The sequence below is a fragment of the Drosophila obscura genome, unplaced genomic scaffold (genome assembly GCF_018151105.1).
Source record: "Drosophila obscura isolate BZ-5 IFL unplaced genomic scaffold, ASM1815110v1 contig_150, whole genome shotgun sequence".
NCBI lineage: Eukaryota > Metazoa > Arthropoda > Insecta > Diptera > Drosophilidae > Drosophila > Drosophila obscura.
The window spans coordinates 4811882-4828506 of NW_024542736.1; the positions used below are offsets into that span (position 1 = coordinate 4811882).

General features: G+C 48.2%; 2 protein-coding genes across 3 annotated transcripts; both read left to right on the forward strand.

The window, feature by feature from the left end:
- Positions 1–295: 295 nt before the first annotated feature.
- LOC111068430 (putative polypeptide N-acetylgalactosaminyltransferase 13) lies at positions 296–2647 on the forward strand. Of its 2 annotated transcripts, XM_022357901.2 has the most exons (7): positions 298–445; positions 503–678; positions 738–916; positions 970–1433; positions 1606–1775; positions 1955–2146; positions 2211–2647. In XM_022357901.2, exons 1-7 carry the CDS (start codon positions 326–328, stop codon positions 2644–2646), a joined length of 1737 nt encoding a protein of 578 aa, XP_022213593.2. In that variant the 5' UTR covers positions 298–325; the 3' UTR covers position 2647. The 2 variants fall into 2 exon arrangements, with proteins under 2 accessions (XP_022213602.1, XP_022213593.2); XM_022357910.2 differs by lacking the exon at positions 2211–2647 and having other exon boundaries at positions 296–445; positions 1877–1955.
- A 4996-nt stretch (positions 2648–7643) lies between these two features.
- Positions 7644–16181, forward strand: LOC111068146 (allatostatin-A receptor). Its single transcript, XM_022357504.2, has 4 exons — positions 7644–9213; positions 12032–12310; positions 12384–12542; positions 15668–16181. Exons 1-4 carry the CDS (start codon positions 8659–8661, stop codon positions 15761–15763), a joined length of 1089 nt encoding a protein of 362 aa, XP_022213196.1. The 5' UTR covers positions 7644–8658; the 3' UTR covers positions 15764–16181.
- The last annotated feature ends 444 nt before the right edge of the window (positions 16182–16625 follow it).

The window sequence follows — 16625 nt, forward strand, 5'->3', positions numbered from 1 at the left end:
ATCGAGCATTTATCAATGACAAGTGTGACAGAGCGCCGAACACCGAACACCGTCTGGGGCGAGTGCTGGGCGGGGGAAAGAGCAGGTCACGAATGTGGCATTCGATACAATCGCTCAACCCTCCGCATGTGACGACATAATCAATGCTATCGAAAAATACAACACAAGTCTTGGTTGGAAGGGAAGCAGTCAGACGAGTAGGTGGTGCCAGTGGAGGCGAAGCGTGAGAGCCCATTGTAAACGGTTTAGTTTCGGTCTGATTTCCGCATCGATCGGCCAACATTTGCGTCGCGATGTGGCATCGCTTTAGTTCTCCCTGCAGGCCATGTCCGGCTGCATGCCCCTTCAGCGACTGCACTTGTGCATGATCTGTGCCCTGTGCTTTGTTGTCTGCCAATTTGTGTTCCTGCTAGTTCTGCTGCAGAGGGAAACCTTCACGGGCAGAGTGAGTATACCTTGGAATTGATGTATAATGAGTCGATCTACAGTGAATTCCCTTTAGCTGCTGCTGTTTGACGGGGGGGATCATGGCAAAGGCAAAGACGAAAGACGTCTGTTCGGATGGCGAGAGTTCATTTCGCACACACCAGAACAATCGGCGGCGTTTTACCAGTACAATCTGCAGCTGAGTGATAGAGTGGGTGCAGTACGATGGCTGCCCAGAACTCGACATGAGAGGTGAGTAGCGGATGCTGTGGGGATCCCTGATCTGTGCTCATGATCTGTTCGCTGGACAGCTGTGATTCGCAGCGCACCTACAGCCTGCCGCACGCCTCTCGCGCCAAGGTGAGCGTCGTAATCAGCTTCCACAACGAGGCCCGTTCCATGCTCCTTAGAACGATCATATCCCTGATCAGCCGCACGCCAGAGGACTATCTGCACGAGCTTATCCTCATAGACGATGCAAGTCAAGATGGTGGGTCTCTGAACGTCAATCTTTGCAGCTATTTCTACACTCTTCCATTTCAGTTTCCCTGCTGGACGACCTCAAGAAGCTGATGGCCAAAGTGTATGCCACCCGGGGTCGCCTGACGCTCATTTGCCTGCGCAATGTGCGGCGACAGGGGCTGATTTGGTCACGCAACAGGGGAGCCGAGGCGGCCACTGGCCACTTCCTGCTCTTTCTGGACAGTCATTGCGAGGTGAACGAGGCCTGGCTGGAGCCCCTGCTGGATCGACTGGCGCTGAACGCGACGCTGGCGGTCAGCCCGCTGCTGGACCCCATTGACCCCACAACCTTGAGGTACAGCAAGGGCAACGAGCTGCTCAAGGGTGGCTTCGACTGGAGCCTGCACTTCCACTGGCTGAAGCGCGAGCTGTCGGCGAAGGAGGCCCCCGAGCAGCCGTACCCGAGTCCGGCCTTTGCCGGGGGCGTTCTGATGATCTCACGCGACTGGTTCCTTAAGCTGCGTGGCTTCAACTCCCGCCTGAAGGTGAGGACGAGGGCGCAAAACCCAATTAACTTGTGCCAACGGCGCTAATTGCTAATGTCAGAGTGGCCACGGCAGAGTGCTGGTGACACCCTGAGTGACGCTGGCCACAGCCACAGCCACAGCTACAACAACTGCTCTAGCTGGCTTTTTCGTCTCTCTCTCTCTCTTGCAGATCTGGGGCGGCGAATCCATCGAGCTAGCCATTAAATTGTGGCTTTGCGGTGGACAAATTGAGATCGTGCCCTGCAGTCGAATCGGACACATCTTTCGCCCTCGACATGCCTTCGACTTTCCGCCGCAGTTTGACCACGAGTCGAGCGCCGCCCTGGCCACCTATCTACAGTAGGTATTGAGGGGGTGTGGGATTGGCTTGGGTGGCTTGGTATTGTGGCTTAGGTGTGAAATGGACGCATCGACGATTGGTATTTTTCAATTTATTTCAGCGCAGCATCCGTTTAATATGAACATTCCTGTCGCATGCTGATTGAATCCCCTTCTCGCTTCCACTCCCTGTCCTGCAGCAACTCAAAAATCATAGCCGAGTCCTGGCTGGACGAGTATAAAAATATGTTCTACGTACTCAAGCCGGCGGCCAGGCAGATTCCATTGCTCCCCACCGACCAGGAGGAGGACCACCCCACCCGACAGCTGAAGCTGGAGCTCCAGTGTCATCGCTTCGATTGGTATCTGCGGCATGTGAGCCCCGAACTAAAGTGAGTTGTCTGCCGACAGTTATTCGTGGCGCGGCACTTCATCAAAAAGAATCCTTCATGTCAGGGCGCACTTCAACGAGCTCGCTGCGATGGGCACCCTGAAGAATGGGCACCGCTGTCTGCATGCCCGACGCACGGACACAGACATGGACACGGACAGTGAAGTGAAGCTGCCAGTGATCCTGGACAGCTGCTACCTCAACGACATCACCCACTGGAGACTGCTGCGCCAAAGCGGGCAGCTCAGCACTGCAACAGAACGCTGCCTCGGAGTGGAGGAGAACTCACAGCCCCCTCGACTCACCCTGAATGCCTGCAGCAGGCACAAGACCCGAAAGAAGGCACAGCGCTGGCTGCGACGTGGCACACAGCTGGTGCACAACGAGACGCATCTCTGCCTGGATAATCCGCTCAAGAATCAATTGGTGCTGAGCCCTTGCCGGTCCCTGGCAGCTTCCCAGTCGTTTCAATTTGCATTGGAAATAGAGAAGCAAACATAAACTTGGCTAATGATACCGCTACTGATTCGATGAGCAGCAGCAGGAGTCTTCTCCTCTGACAGGAAGAGCTTAGTTCGTGGGGGATTGGATTGGGGGTTGGTGGTGGGGGGTTGTGGGGTTGTGGCAAGGCAAATCTCGTGGCATGCAGGTAAATCAAAATGCTGACATGTTGTGCTAATCTCTGTGAAACATTTCCGCCGCCGCAGCAGCAGCACAGCAGCAGCAACAGAAGCAGCAGAGGCAGCGGCAGCCATAGATTACCAGCAGACGGGGGAAGCAGTAAATTATGGCGCCATAGATATACGGAAAGGTGCAGAACTCTTCCCTTGCTGGATGGCATTTTTTTTTTGTTGCTTTTGCTGTTGCTGTGCCGGGTCTTTGTGCCGGGGACGGACGGACGGACGACTATCAAGACTCCGGGCGCTTCCTGTCGCATTCGTCACACGAGACGGGACACAATGGAGCAGAGGAACGGCCAGATAAAAGCCAGCGACGCTGTGCGTATTGTGCGGCTTGTTTAGAAGGCTCTGTCATCAGTCAGGGAACAATGGACGGGCACTGAGACCGGGACTGGGGCCGGGACTGGGGCCGCGACTGGGGCCGCGACTGGTTTTCCTTCGCTGCAATTGTTGCCGGGGCAAGGAGGCGCAAATGTAATTGAGTTGATGACAATGCCACTGACTGCCCGGCGCGCGCTTCCGGCAATTTTGATGGCCTCCGGATGCAGTCGACAAAAAGCAAAACCAAAACAAAAACAAAATAGAAACACAGCAGCAGAAGTTCAGTTCATGGTGTGGCAGTTGCCGAGACAGAGACAGACACAGAGAGAGAGGGCGAGGGAGCGACTGAGTTTCAGTGCAACTTGCAACTTAAGATTTGTTTTGTTTCACCATTCTTGCGGTAATAAAGCGTAAAAGTTAATTTTGTATCTCAACAATGGCAACAAGTGTGTCCAGAGGGCTGACAAGTTCGGTGCTGGGGCTACGACTCCGAGTGGTATTTCCCTCACAATGGAAAATGCTGTGGCAGCTGCAGCGGCGCGTAAAAATCGCATTTTTCATGGAACTAAATAAGAACAAAAACAAAAAAAAGGAAAGAAAAGAAAACGTAGCTCTCCAGCAAGGAAGTCTAACAAGTTGCAGCTTTGACTGTGGCCATGACCACCGATCCACCGACCCACCGCACCACTCCACCCCCCTGTGCCTTCGTTTAGTTATGGCCGCCCCGCTGTTTGCGGCGTTTTATTGTCCAGCACCTGGACCTGCAGCTGCAGGACACAATAACCCGGACTCGGAACTGGACTCGCTCTGAGTCGGTAATAAAACGGTGAAGCACTAGAAAATTTCATTTTCTATAAAGTTTCACCAGGTAATTGCTTAAATTCCTCGACCAATTTAAGATGCCCGCCAGCATCAGCTCCAGCAGGTGGCTAAAATGGTGCAGTCCTTGACTTGAATGCTCTGGCCATTCGGCCATATTTGGTTCAGGCATTTGCTTTGTATTGCTTTCAAAAAGTTGCGCTATCATTGAGTGGCCAGCGCTCGGCTCAAGGACGTACCTTAATTATGAACAGACGAACGGCAGCAGGGATACGCCCCCAGTCACAGTCATAGACTCAGTGGCAGTCCCCAGTCCGTGCCCAGGCCATGGAAAACTTGATTATTCATTTGAAGACTCATTTTATTATCTGCATAAATCTTTGCCGAACCCACGAGCCAACGAACCAACTTTCTGTTTTCTGTTTTCTGTTTACTTTGCCCCACCCAGCAGAGAGAGAGAGAGAGCAGAGGATGGGCAAAATCAGACAAAAAAGAATCCATCATTCACTGGCGTGGGTGGCCGGTCGGCAGGCCGCATTTAAAACATCTTGATTAAAAAACTAAAAAAAAAATCGGAGTGAAAGGCGCTCTGCGCTCTCGGTAAAATGGTAAAATGAAAGCCAAATGCAAACTCAGCGCATTCTAAGTGAGCCAGCGGAAAAACAAAAAGAATATTCGTAAAAAAATGAAATGAGCGAAGGCTAAAAAACTTATAAGCCGCAAGCGTAAAGCGAAGTTACGGACCGACCGGCCGGCCCACGGAGGCGGAACAGCCAAAGGGGTGGATGTGGGGCTGCTCAGAGAGAGAGATAGATAGCGAGAGAGAGAGCAGCATTTAAAAAGGAATTTCAAAATTAACGTCCATCAGGCAGGGAAAGAAAAAAGTCAATTTGAATGATTAAATAGCAAAAGCTGTGTAAAAGTTATGTCGCCCGCTCTCCATTGGTTCTGCTTTTGCTTTTGCTTCTGCTTTGGTTGCTGGTGCTGGGGTACTGGTACTGGGATCCAAATCCAAATCCCATTTCCATTCCCCTTGCCGGATGAATAGGGATCCAGACACCCAGACACCCACACACCCACTCAACCACCCACCCAACAGCAACAACAGAAAAAAGCGATTAGTGTGGTCTTTTGTGTGGCTTAAGTATCAGGCACTCTCATGCGGATTTACATTTATTAATTCTTTAGCGCCGTCCCTCAGTGGCGACAGCTTCCACCCAAAAAGGGTCAGCCTTCTAGGGAATGGAAGCTGCACCCAAAACGGAAAGCTATATATATATATATACATATGTTTGTATGTATGTATATGTGGATGCTGTATACTTACTGGTAAATAAAAACATGTGAACGTTAGCACAAAAAAGCGATAATCCATCATTTTCAGCAAAAGTTGACTGCGAAACCATGGGACCCTTCCCATCTTTCGCAAGACCAGAAATTTAGTCTACTTTCAAAACTTAAGTGAAGGCTCATGCTGATGGGTACCTTAGGCTGTCAGAGTAGGGTCCAAATCAGTTGTACGCTAGTCGCATCAAATTTGACAAGTTTTCCAACCAGTTGATCCACTGTTTGCGTCCCTTGCCGCCTTGGTGAGCCCTGTAATGCCTGTCGCATGATTATGCCAAAAATGAACCAATCCCACGCAAAAAGGTTAAGCGCAGTGTCCCCGTAAGTTAGGGCGTGTCGGTCTCAGCTATTCCCTCTATACGAGTACATATGTACATACACATATAGTATGGTATATATGTAGATGGATGGATGGATGGATGTGGGAAGCCTTTTGTGCACTTCGACGGATCCCCAAACATTTTTGACGCAATGAAATGATTTTGATGAAAAATTAAAAAGCATTTCAATCACGTCGAAAGTTTTCTGACATCACACAAATTGTTGCTCCTGTTGGATGAGGGATGGGTGGAGGATGGATGGGGATGGGAGTCGTGGAACTTGGTGATGGGGGGATCAACTTCTCCGAGTACGAGTTTGAAGAGTTTGAAGCGCTTATGTCTGGCTGCCATTTATTCAGATGCTAATTTAAGTGTGCGCCTGGAAGAATGCTTTCAATTTTGTTTGTCGAATGTTCGTGTACAACAAGCTGATGCTGCTGCTGTAGCTGCTGTTGCTGCTACTGCTGGTCGCCAGATGATGAACTGAGAGGATTTCAATCCCCCACTCAGCTGCCAATGTGTGGGAACGCTGCTGAAGCGCACCTGTTGTGCGTAATCTTTGGACCAAAAATAAATGTGAAAAGTATGAGCATTAAGAGTGGAAATTATGCATGGTATTTACTGATCCGAAATAAGCTCAAATTGTTAAGCACGCAACAAACAACACACAACCAGCTGCAGCTGTACAACCTGTTTTTGGTCTGTTGTTGCCGGCATTTCCGGTTCAATTTTTCGCACTCGCAAAATATGCAATGAATCAAGTTGGGGCAGCCTAGGACCTAAGCTGCCCGCATTCCACTGCCACTGCCACTTCCGCTTGAACACGGCCATGGCCACGCTCCGTTGGACACTTAAATAGGCAATGAACTTGCATTAAGAATTAAAGACTTCATTAAGTTCACAGTCGCAGGCATTAAATAAACATAATGCCGCTTGCTGTTTGCTGTTTGCCAAGACTTCGTTTATTTTTTGTTTCTCATGGCCCGTTGCCGTTGCTGTTGTTGCTATTGCTGCTCATGGCGCTTAATTCGCTTTTAATCTCATCAGGTTGGCGACGTCCTCGTCAGGGGCGCACCGAGGCATGCCCCACCATCAACACAAATGCCGGGAGACAGCAGCTCGGCCGCAGATTTGATGGGGCCACACCTGCCGCTGACGCTGACGGTGACGCTAACGGCAACGCCAACGCCAACGCTGGCGCTGGCGTCTGCGCTGGCTACGACGTCTGCAGGTGACAGGTGAGTGCGCTGGCAGTGGCAATAAAAAGCATGTAAATGAGGCTTCGAGCTAGGACAAGACTCTGTATCTCTGTTCGGTTCGGTTCTGCTCTGCTCTGCGGTTATATAATGTTGTGACATGACGTCCCCCGGCGTCCGTCCAAAGGTGTAAACGTTGTTAACCCAGTCGCTCCTGGGGGTGGCACAGGGAAGCCAGTGGGGAGCGACAAGAGCAGGCCGATAAGCCCCAGCAGACATTATATACGGCACGGGGCGGAGAAAGTGCTGCCTAGGGGCGTGAACCAAACGCGTGCCTGTGCTTTTTATTTGCTTTTTTTTTCCTCCTCTGTCAGTTAATCAGAGAAATTAAGCAAAGTACTAAAGAACTGCCACGCAGAGCAGCGACGCTGGCCGAGACGCCAGCTGTGCGGCAGACGTAGACGTTGAGCCTGAGGCCTGAAGCTGAAGCTGACGACATCCACGCAGACCTCCAGCTGTGCAACACAATGGCAACAGTGTCAGCGGGATGCGGGAATCCAGAGCCGGCAGAGATTGGTGACCATTTGTTGTAGCTCTTAACGATCCCCAGGCCAACTGTTGGGGGCAGTGGAGAGCAAACAATCCGTCCAGCAGTTGGGGAATGGCCCCCCAAAGCACTCTTTCCACATAAAGTGTACGCCGTGTGTTCCAGGCGTCGCTGCCTCTGCTTCAGCCGCTGCTCCGGCAGCCAGCGGCAGCGTCGCTGTAGTCATCTGTGGCACAGACCATCCAACAATCAGTAGAGCGCTGGAAACGAACGCGTGCAGTTTGGACTTTTGATTTTTGGCCCAAATAGAACCAATCGAACGGAACCCAAAATCCAAATTAAATTCCCGATGCTGCCTGCTATCCCTAGTGTTTGCCATAGTGAAATGATATCTCTTTGCGAATTCTGCTGAGGAGGCAGCCGCCTGTCGGTGGAACGTGTTGTTTGGCAACGCAGAAAGTTATGCCATTAGTTTTGTCCATAAAAACGGAAACCGTAAACAAAAAACCGAAAAAACCGAAAAACCTAAAACCGAAAACAGAAACCGGCCCGAAACGGAGAAACGGACATCATATTGAATTTATGGTATAGGTGCAGCGTGGATGTCCACGTCCCCCCCACTCGGCACTGGGGGCAGCGTATCGCGTATCGTGTCGTATTGTATCGTATCGTATCGTAGCGAGGTGCCCGGTTGTCAGGGTGTGACACGACACAGTTTTGGCTGCGTCGGCGCCGATTTGCACGTGGCAGTGTTGTCTACCTTTCGCCCGTTGCCTTCTCCTTTCCTTTCTGGTGTGCTCGTGTCCTTTGGTTGTTGTCTTACCTTGTTACAATTACCGTTATCGCTTGCTCTCTGCTCTCCCTGCAAGTGGAAGGGGTGGGGTGGGTGTGATTGCTATTGCCTTTGTCCACCTTGAAACGAATGAACGATTCCGACCGGTCTCCGTGCTCCGTGCTCCGTGCAGTAGGGCTCTGAGGGTGCCAGGCTGCTCGTGTCGTGGCAATATTGCGGATGATAATTGAATTTTCGTTGCGGCTGCTTTGTGAAAATCTCCTAATTGGAAATTTGTTATTTGAATTCGATGAACTGTGAAAGCGAAACAAGAAAAAAGTAAAGCATAAAACTTGAAATTTCCGCAGCACAAAGGCTATGGGGGAATTGAAAATGTCCTCCATCTTCTGTCGTTCCATCAAAGTGCCATCAAAGTGAAATGTAAAAAAATCCATACAAACACCAAACACCAAAGGAATTACAATTACAATCACAATCACAATCAAACGAAATGGAGAACATCACGATATCCCTGGCGAATGTCACTGGCGCCACAAACGTCACCAGTGCGGCAGTGGGCGTCACCCCGGAGCCCTTCTTCGCCGAGGAGGATCGAGTGTCCATCGAGGACACTGTGCGCTGGCTGGTGCCGTTCTTCTTCGGCATCATCGCCGTGACGGGTTTCTTTGGCAATCTGCTGGTCATCATGGTGGTGGTGGCCAATAAGAACATGCGCTCGACCACCAATCTGCTGATCCTGAACCTGGCCGTCTCCGATCTCCTCTTCGTGATCATCTGCATCCCATTCACGGCCACCGACTATGTCACCACACGCTGGCCGTTCGGCAACTTCTGGTGCCGCAGCACCCAGTACCTGATTGTGGTGACGGCCTTCGCCTCGATCTACACGCTCGTCCTGATGTCCATCGACCGCTTCCTGGCGGTCGTCCATCCCATACGCTCCCGGATGCTGCGCACGGAGCACATTACGATGATAGCCATATTCACCCTGTGGACTGTGGTGCTGACCATCTCCATTCCGGTCACCTTTGCCCACGAGGTGGTGGTAAGTATTCCCACGCGGATTCCAAGGGGGGGCCGGGGCAAAATTCGACTGGGGCCTGCTGTGCCTAAATTTGCTGTGAATAACAGAGGCCAGGCAAATTTATTGCTTTCCATCATCGTCACCTCGTTAGATTCCTAGAGCTACACGTCAATGCCGCGGGACTACAGATATAGATGGTCGATCTGCTCGATCCGCTCGATGGTGGAGCCAATTGCCCCCTCTCAATGATCCTGATGCAAATCATTTGCTTTCACTTGGCTTCTATTAAGGTTGCCTGGCCTGCCTCTTTTTATGTTGCTCTGGGTTTTGTGTGTGTTTATATTGAAGATTTTGCTACAGTGCGAGATGGGCGAGATGGGCGCCCGAATTGTTTTTGTTACTAATTCGCTATTTTAAATTCATAAATTTTTAATTATAGAGCAGATAGCCAGCGAGAAACACTTGCCAACTGGCGTAGGCAGTCCCAAAGATCAAAATCCCCCCCCACGCAGTGCCAACGCCCCGCAGCCCCCAACGCTACAAGGGGCTGTATAATTTCAACTGTTGCTTTGTATGGCTTCCCCTTCCCCTTTCGAACATTCAAATATTCATAAATCATTGCAGGTCGTAACAAGTGGTCATTATGGGAACTTTGCACTTGGAAACTTTGGGTGCACACTGCGTATGATAAATGTCTTCCATGGCCGCGACCTTGACGGCGGCGGCGGCCAATGCGCAGTTGGCAGCCTCCGGACCCTAATGGCTTTATGATCAATGTGGAGAGTGCGAGGAACAAGTTAACTGTTAAATAAACGCCACACTTTGATGAGCCAAATACTCATATATACATAGATATATACATAGATAGATACTCGTCTCGTAGTCGTACATGTTGTTCTGTTTGCTTATGGTTGCGCTCCGTCCGTCATCATATCAATTATTATTTCATTAAATTCTCAGCGAGAGGCCTCTAAATTATCATGATTAGAACAGCTCTCTATGGGTATTCGATTGCTCCATTTTGGTTAGCATTCAATATGCCACATCAGCTAATCAAAGCTTTGCACTTGGGTATTTTCCTGTTGACGTCACATACGGGGCAACATTCCATTCCCACTCCCATTTGCATGCCCTCCTTCGCAATATCAAGTTATCTATATGTTCCCATTCCCCTACAGCCAATAAACCAGAGACCACATCACACGCGACCAACTTTTGATTACTCTGGCAGATGGATTTTGGCCAGATTTTTGATGCGTACAAAATGAAGAATTTTCGTTACTCAGTCACACCTTTCGCTATATACTGCAGAGTATCTCAGTCTATAGTTTAGCCTGAGGGTATTTTCTGTTTCGACTTCGTAGTTCGATTTTCTTTCTTGTTTCTGTGTTTGATTTGTTTTCCGCACGCATGCCTGAGACTACTGGGCCAATCTCCTTTGCATAGTGAAAGAGTCGCGCGTAATTAAACGGATATAATCGTCGATTTGGCGATGAGCTATTTTATCTACGAAATGGTCCATTGACTGCTCCAGATACCGAGCCGGAGAGTGGGTCTTCGTCCAGAGTTTGTTATTGTAAGCTAATTTTTTATTAAATGGCATTTCACGCTTCGGTATGTTTGTCTACCCCCCCGCAAAAGCTGCATTGGGTCGCTGGTTTGTTTGCTTATGTGTTGGCCTTTGTCTAGGGATTAAGCTGGAAAAATATCTGGTCAAATTGAATGCTCATGTGTGCGCTCTGCTTTGTTATCGCCCCTCACACGGATACAAATATAAATACAAATACAAATACAAAGAGGGGCATGCGATGCGATAAAGAGGCATAATTAAGTCATGTTTGATCAACATGTTAATTAACAGTTTGCTATTAATTATTTCCATATTACATTTGTTGGTCTGCAGCACACACAGATATGGAGATACTTGTGGCAGTCTGACTTGGTGTGTGTGTGTGTCATTATCTTTTTATTAGAAATCAATAACTAATAATCATAAACGCATATGTCTGCTTACGCACTGTGGCTATATTTCTCTGCCATGGGACTGACAGCTGCTCGGGAAAGAGTTCCCCCCAAAAGAACGACATTAGTGCATTAAAAGCCATTGTCAAATATCTAAAGTCAATCAATTTGAAATACAATGAGGTCAAATCAGCTTCTGTTGGGCTTCTGCTGATGATTTGTCTTCGGGCGGGCAGCCTTGGGCACTTGACTTGACGATGCGCAGATCTGAACTCAATTTGTGGGCCAACATCTCGTTCAGTGTAAGAACAACAATAGTGCGGTAATAAACAAACATTTTTGTAAGCATTTTCGGCATTAAGGCAAAGATTTTTTAAATACGATTTTCTATATGTTTGCATACAACGAGGCAGAAGAGAAATCAGCAGAGATTGTAAACAAAAAGCTGTATACAAAAGCTGCAAAATATTTTTACGATACGCCAGGCAGTTTATGACCCTCCTAAGCGTCAGCACGGCTGGTCTAGTCCAGCCAATAGAACAATCCCCAATCCGAGTACCAGTGTGCCAGTGCCAGTGCCAGTGCCAGTACTAGTGCCAGTACCCGTTGAATTACCATTCTCAGTTCCACTTCCCTTTTCCCATTTGTCAGGCAACTGTCAGCGACAGAGCAACAAAGTCAGATTGCGAGTTAGTTGTCGTTGTCCGAACTATTCGTTTGACAGTTAACTCGTAGTTTTATTTACGACGTCTGGCTGCGGGGGTTGTCTGGCTGTTTGGCTGTCTGGCTGTTTGGCTGTCTGACATGCAACTGTCACAACCAACTTGACATATGCGCAATATTCGATACATGTTCACACAATGATTGCCCTTTGCAGGTTCACTACGATAACAGTTCCAACATCACCTATGCCCTGTGCCGCTTTACGAGCAACGATCTGCTGGACGCCGGCACCTACCAGCTGAGCTTCTTCATCAGCACCTATCTGCTGCCCCTGATGATCATCAGCGGGCTGTATGTGCGCATGATCATGCGTCTCTGGCGACAGGGCAGCGGCGTGCGCATGTCCAAGGAGTCGCAGCGTGGACGCAAGCGGGTCACCCGGCTCGTCGTGGTGGTGGTCATAGCCTTTGCCTCGCTCTGGCTGCCCGTGCAAGTAAGTGGCATAATTGAGTGTTGTTTTTGCTCATCAATTGCATTTAATATTCTCTTCTATTCTCCTTTGTTAGCTCATCCTGCTGCTGAAGGCATTGGATGTCTATGAGGCGCATAGCCTGTTCCTCATCATCATGCAGATCTGTGCCCAGACATTGGCGTACAGCAGCTCCTGCATCAATCCGCTGCTCTACGCCTTTCTCTCTGAGAATTTCCGCAAGGCCTTCTACAAGGTGAGTGGCGAGGATATTGGCCCGCCCACTGGCCCAGCCTGGCCCACTGGAAGGCTCTTCAATGGCCTGGCATTTGAGTGCTCGGTCAATATATTGATGAATTGAATGCGGCACTTTCAGAGCATTGTTTTCCAGTTGCACTTTCATTTTATGCCACTTTTTATTTGTCATAATTTTCAAGAGAGCCATCGCACTCAACCCAGTTTGCATTTTTATATTGATTTATTAAGTGGTAGACAGAAATGGCACTGCGAATGGCGCCAGAAGCATTTACGTTCATTTCCGCCCAAGCGCATTCCCCCATTCTCCCGTTCTCCCTATCCTAATGAGATTTTTTAATGTGCCAAAGTTTCAATTCGAAATCAAAAATCTAAAATGTAATTAAATAATTTACCATAACAGCAGACAAAAGAAACAAAAGCAGCGAGAATCCATAGCGAGACTGGAGGCGCGTTTCCCCTCTAAATTTTGGGCAAGCAGGCGGCCGTTTTAATGAGTTAAGTGCGAAAAACGCGCATACGCCGCGTGGGTGGAACTCTGTTTGGCCTTTATCGCAGCATCATTGGCAGTAGCATCGCCATCGGAAAATTACGTTATAAATACGTGAAATTTACAGCGGAATTCTCGAAATAAGCAGTCATTCATTGCCATCAAATTGGATCAGCGCAGATCATCATCTGACCGTCCATCTCTATTTATAAAGCTCCGGCAACAGGGCGGAGCCATTCCCCCCGAGAACATTTCGCAGCTGCTGTGCATTAACACAAAGAGAGAGCTCCCCCTCGCTCCCTACTTCAGTCTTGGATGTCGTGAACACAAAAATATTCTATATAATTGTAGTCTGGATATATCAGAAATATTGCATTCCAAGCATTCAGTTAATGAAGTGCATCGGAGTAGTGTTTGCTTCGTTTGCACATTTATTTCTGGGAAATATTTCCCAAATATGCTGTCGAATTTTCCCAGCCTAAAGTCTATGTTAGAAAAAAACATTCCAAATTTCAGCATTTAGTGAAGTGCATCGGAGTGGCATTCGAAGCAGACATCTGGCAAACATCGCTTGGAATACCTTTGCAGAGTCCAATGAACACATATTGCTGAGAGGCAAAACTCACGTGATATATCCCGAAATTGTACTGATTTCACTTAAAGACTGTCCCAAATTAGCAACACATTGAAAGAAAACGAAATTACAGGCTTTCCATTTTGGTTTTCTGTTTTCTTTCGGGTGGTTTTTTATGGAATTCTATGCAAATTCATTGACGGCCATTGTCGGCATTGGCATCCAGTGGTGTTTAGCTCAGAGACAGCAGGGACGGGACTGGGAGCACGAGCAGACCTTGGACCACAGCTCAGTTCAGTTTTTGGGCTCATTCCAATTCAACTCACTTTCGGGACGCATTAATTCTTTTGGTCAGCGGCCATTTGCATAAACACAAAAAACGTTGCGGGGCGCAAATCACTGGACAGAGAGACAGACACTGTATTCCTCCCACGCTAAGGGCCTGATTTTGCTTTACTCACTTTTAATTACTTTAGGGACAAACACACAAGACACAAAACAGGAGCCACAGGAGCCGCAGGAGCTGGTCCTGTCTGAGGCATTGGAGTCATCGATGGTCGGCAAGGCTGTCGACTGTCGCTTGTCGGTTGTCGACTGGCGAGCGAGACTTATACAACATTTCCTTTCAATCATTTTGTGGCTTAATTTTAATATTTTAATTTGTTTTCCCGCTGCTGCTGCTGCTGCTGCTGCGGTGCGTGAGTCTTGTTTTTCGGGGGAAATTCCTCATTTTGTGCAAAGCTTTTGGCACTTTGCATATAAATTGTGTTCCGGTCATGGTCATGGGCTGGTTTGCCTTTCGCTAATTGATGTGTTTGTCAAGTCATTAAATTAGATTAATTACATTAATTAAATTGGCACACTGTTGTTTGCCATTGTTGCTGGCACTAGCTGCTATCAGCTAGGAGCTGGGAGCTGGGAGCTGGAAGTTAGGACCTAGCTGGGAGCGTGTTGTGCCTGAACTTTTTTAGATTTTCCAGATCCACGTGGTGGGCAGAGTGTCAATCTGACTAATTGCCCAGCTGCCTGGCACGTCCATTAGTCAAACCTCCATTCATATGTCAGCGTGTGTCTGCTGTGTCTGTTTTCCAGATGGTCGGCACGAGCTGGCTGTCCTTTATCGTCCGAAAACTCCTGAATAATGCAGCATCGGGAGAGCAGCAAGGAGAAAACACTTTCGAATATACTACAGTAAGACAGCGTTGGCTATTTTGCACATAAATCTACATCTAAACCTTTATCTAAACTCTCACTCACTCACTCTCAAACCTATTGCACCCATCAACAAGTTCTTCTTAAATTTGAGTTTAATCTATTCCCCTCATAATTTTGAACCCATTCGGCTGCTGTGCCGTGTATCCTGCCGATTTGATATAATCAAATAATGAGCAAAACTGAATCCATGCCATACCCCCCTGCCCACCCTGCCGGGGCGTACTCACTTCCCTGGAGGCATTCAACCTACAAATGGAGACTCCACAGACCGCTGATGGCTGCTGCTGTTGTTGTTGTTGTTTCTATGACGAGGCACTAATCAACAATTTCAGGCAGTTCAATCAAAGCGCAAATTCATAAATCATTTATATGCAAACTCTCACCACCCCACCCACCGCTCAATCCAATCCAATCCAAAATCCCAATCACCCCACCCAATCGGGGTCCCAGAGCGGCTCTGGGTTTGGGTTCCAGTTCTGTGCTGGTTGCTAGGCCAGTCGCCGTTTCTCTGCTGGCATTTCAACACCTCAAACCACTTAAATAATTGAATATTGAATCAAATCTAATAATTCAAATGCAAAGCGACGGCAACCATCCCCAACCAGTGGGGCCTTGACAAGGGAATAGCCCACGTCCCGGATTCCCCATTGCAGTGACTGTGCATCAAAACAGATCATTAATCAAATTTAGTTGGTCCCAGAATTCTCCGAATTTGCTGTTCAGTTGGTATTTTATGTATTTTTAGCATTAAGTTTTGCCAATTTTCCATCATTTCCTACCATGTCTCTGCCTCTGTCTCAGTCTCAGTCTCTCTCTATTTCTGTTTCTGTTTCTGGTGTTTCCGCAGGCCATTAACTGTTCGCATCGATATCAGAATTACACATCTGACTTGCCGCCGCCTCGCAAGACATCCTGTGGCAGGACCTCCACAACGGGAATGTAAACGACACCCAGGGAAGTATCCTGCGCTATGATTGACCGACGGCTGACAATTGAGTGAGGCCAGTGGAAGTGAAGGCCAGTGATGAAGTAAATGTGGACGGCACATGTGCCCTTAATTAGCGGCGACCCAGGGACTAAAGCAAAGCTATCATCGGGCACTGAAATGGCGCCCATTTTCGAATGGCTAGAGTTAAGTCATTTCTTGTACATAGCACATAGCTTAGTGGATTGTTTATTGTAGGCTACTAAGGATAGATTATATGGTGTCCTAGACGGATATTATACCTATTGCACACGCATGTATTCGGTGCACAAATATATTATACCAGTCAGTGTGTATCTCCCCCGTATATGGCACTCGATGCAGCTAAAACTATTTATGTAAGAGAATTTGTTAATCAATTTGTGTGCAAACAATTAAAGATTTAACAAACACAATCGCGTGTTAATTTATTGAATTTTGGGAACCAAATAAACTATGTATATCCGTTTGACCAGTGGCATTTGAATGTTCATTCTGTAATAAATGCTATTCACACAGTTATTCACGCAGTTTAAACACTCGGCTAACCATCGATATGGATTGAAATAAACTGCTGCATTGGCGCTCCATTTCCAGAGCAGAGTCCCCCGCTGACAATCACTTGAGGCTTGGGCTGTGACTCCGTCTAGTGCTGGTCGCCATGACTCGGAGATTTGCGGTTTACCTAACCATTAGCCAGCTTAAGCCAACAGCAATTGTCGGTCACATGATGTTATGGCTCCGAAACCTTGACTTTGGCCAAGGAAGCAGACTCAAGACGTTGATTGCATTCGGTTCCCCGAGGCGGTGGCGGCAGGAAAGTGGAATTAATTATGCCGTG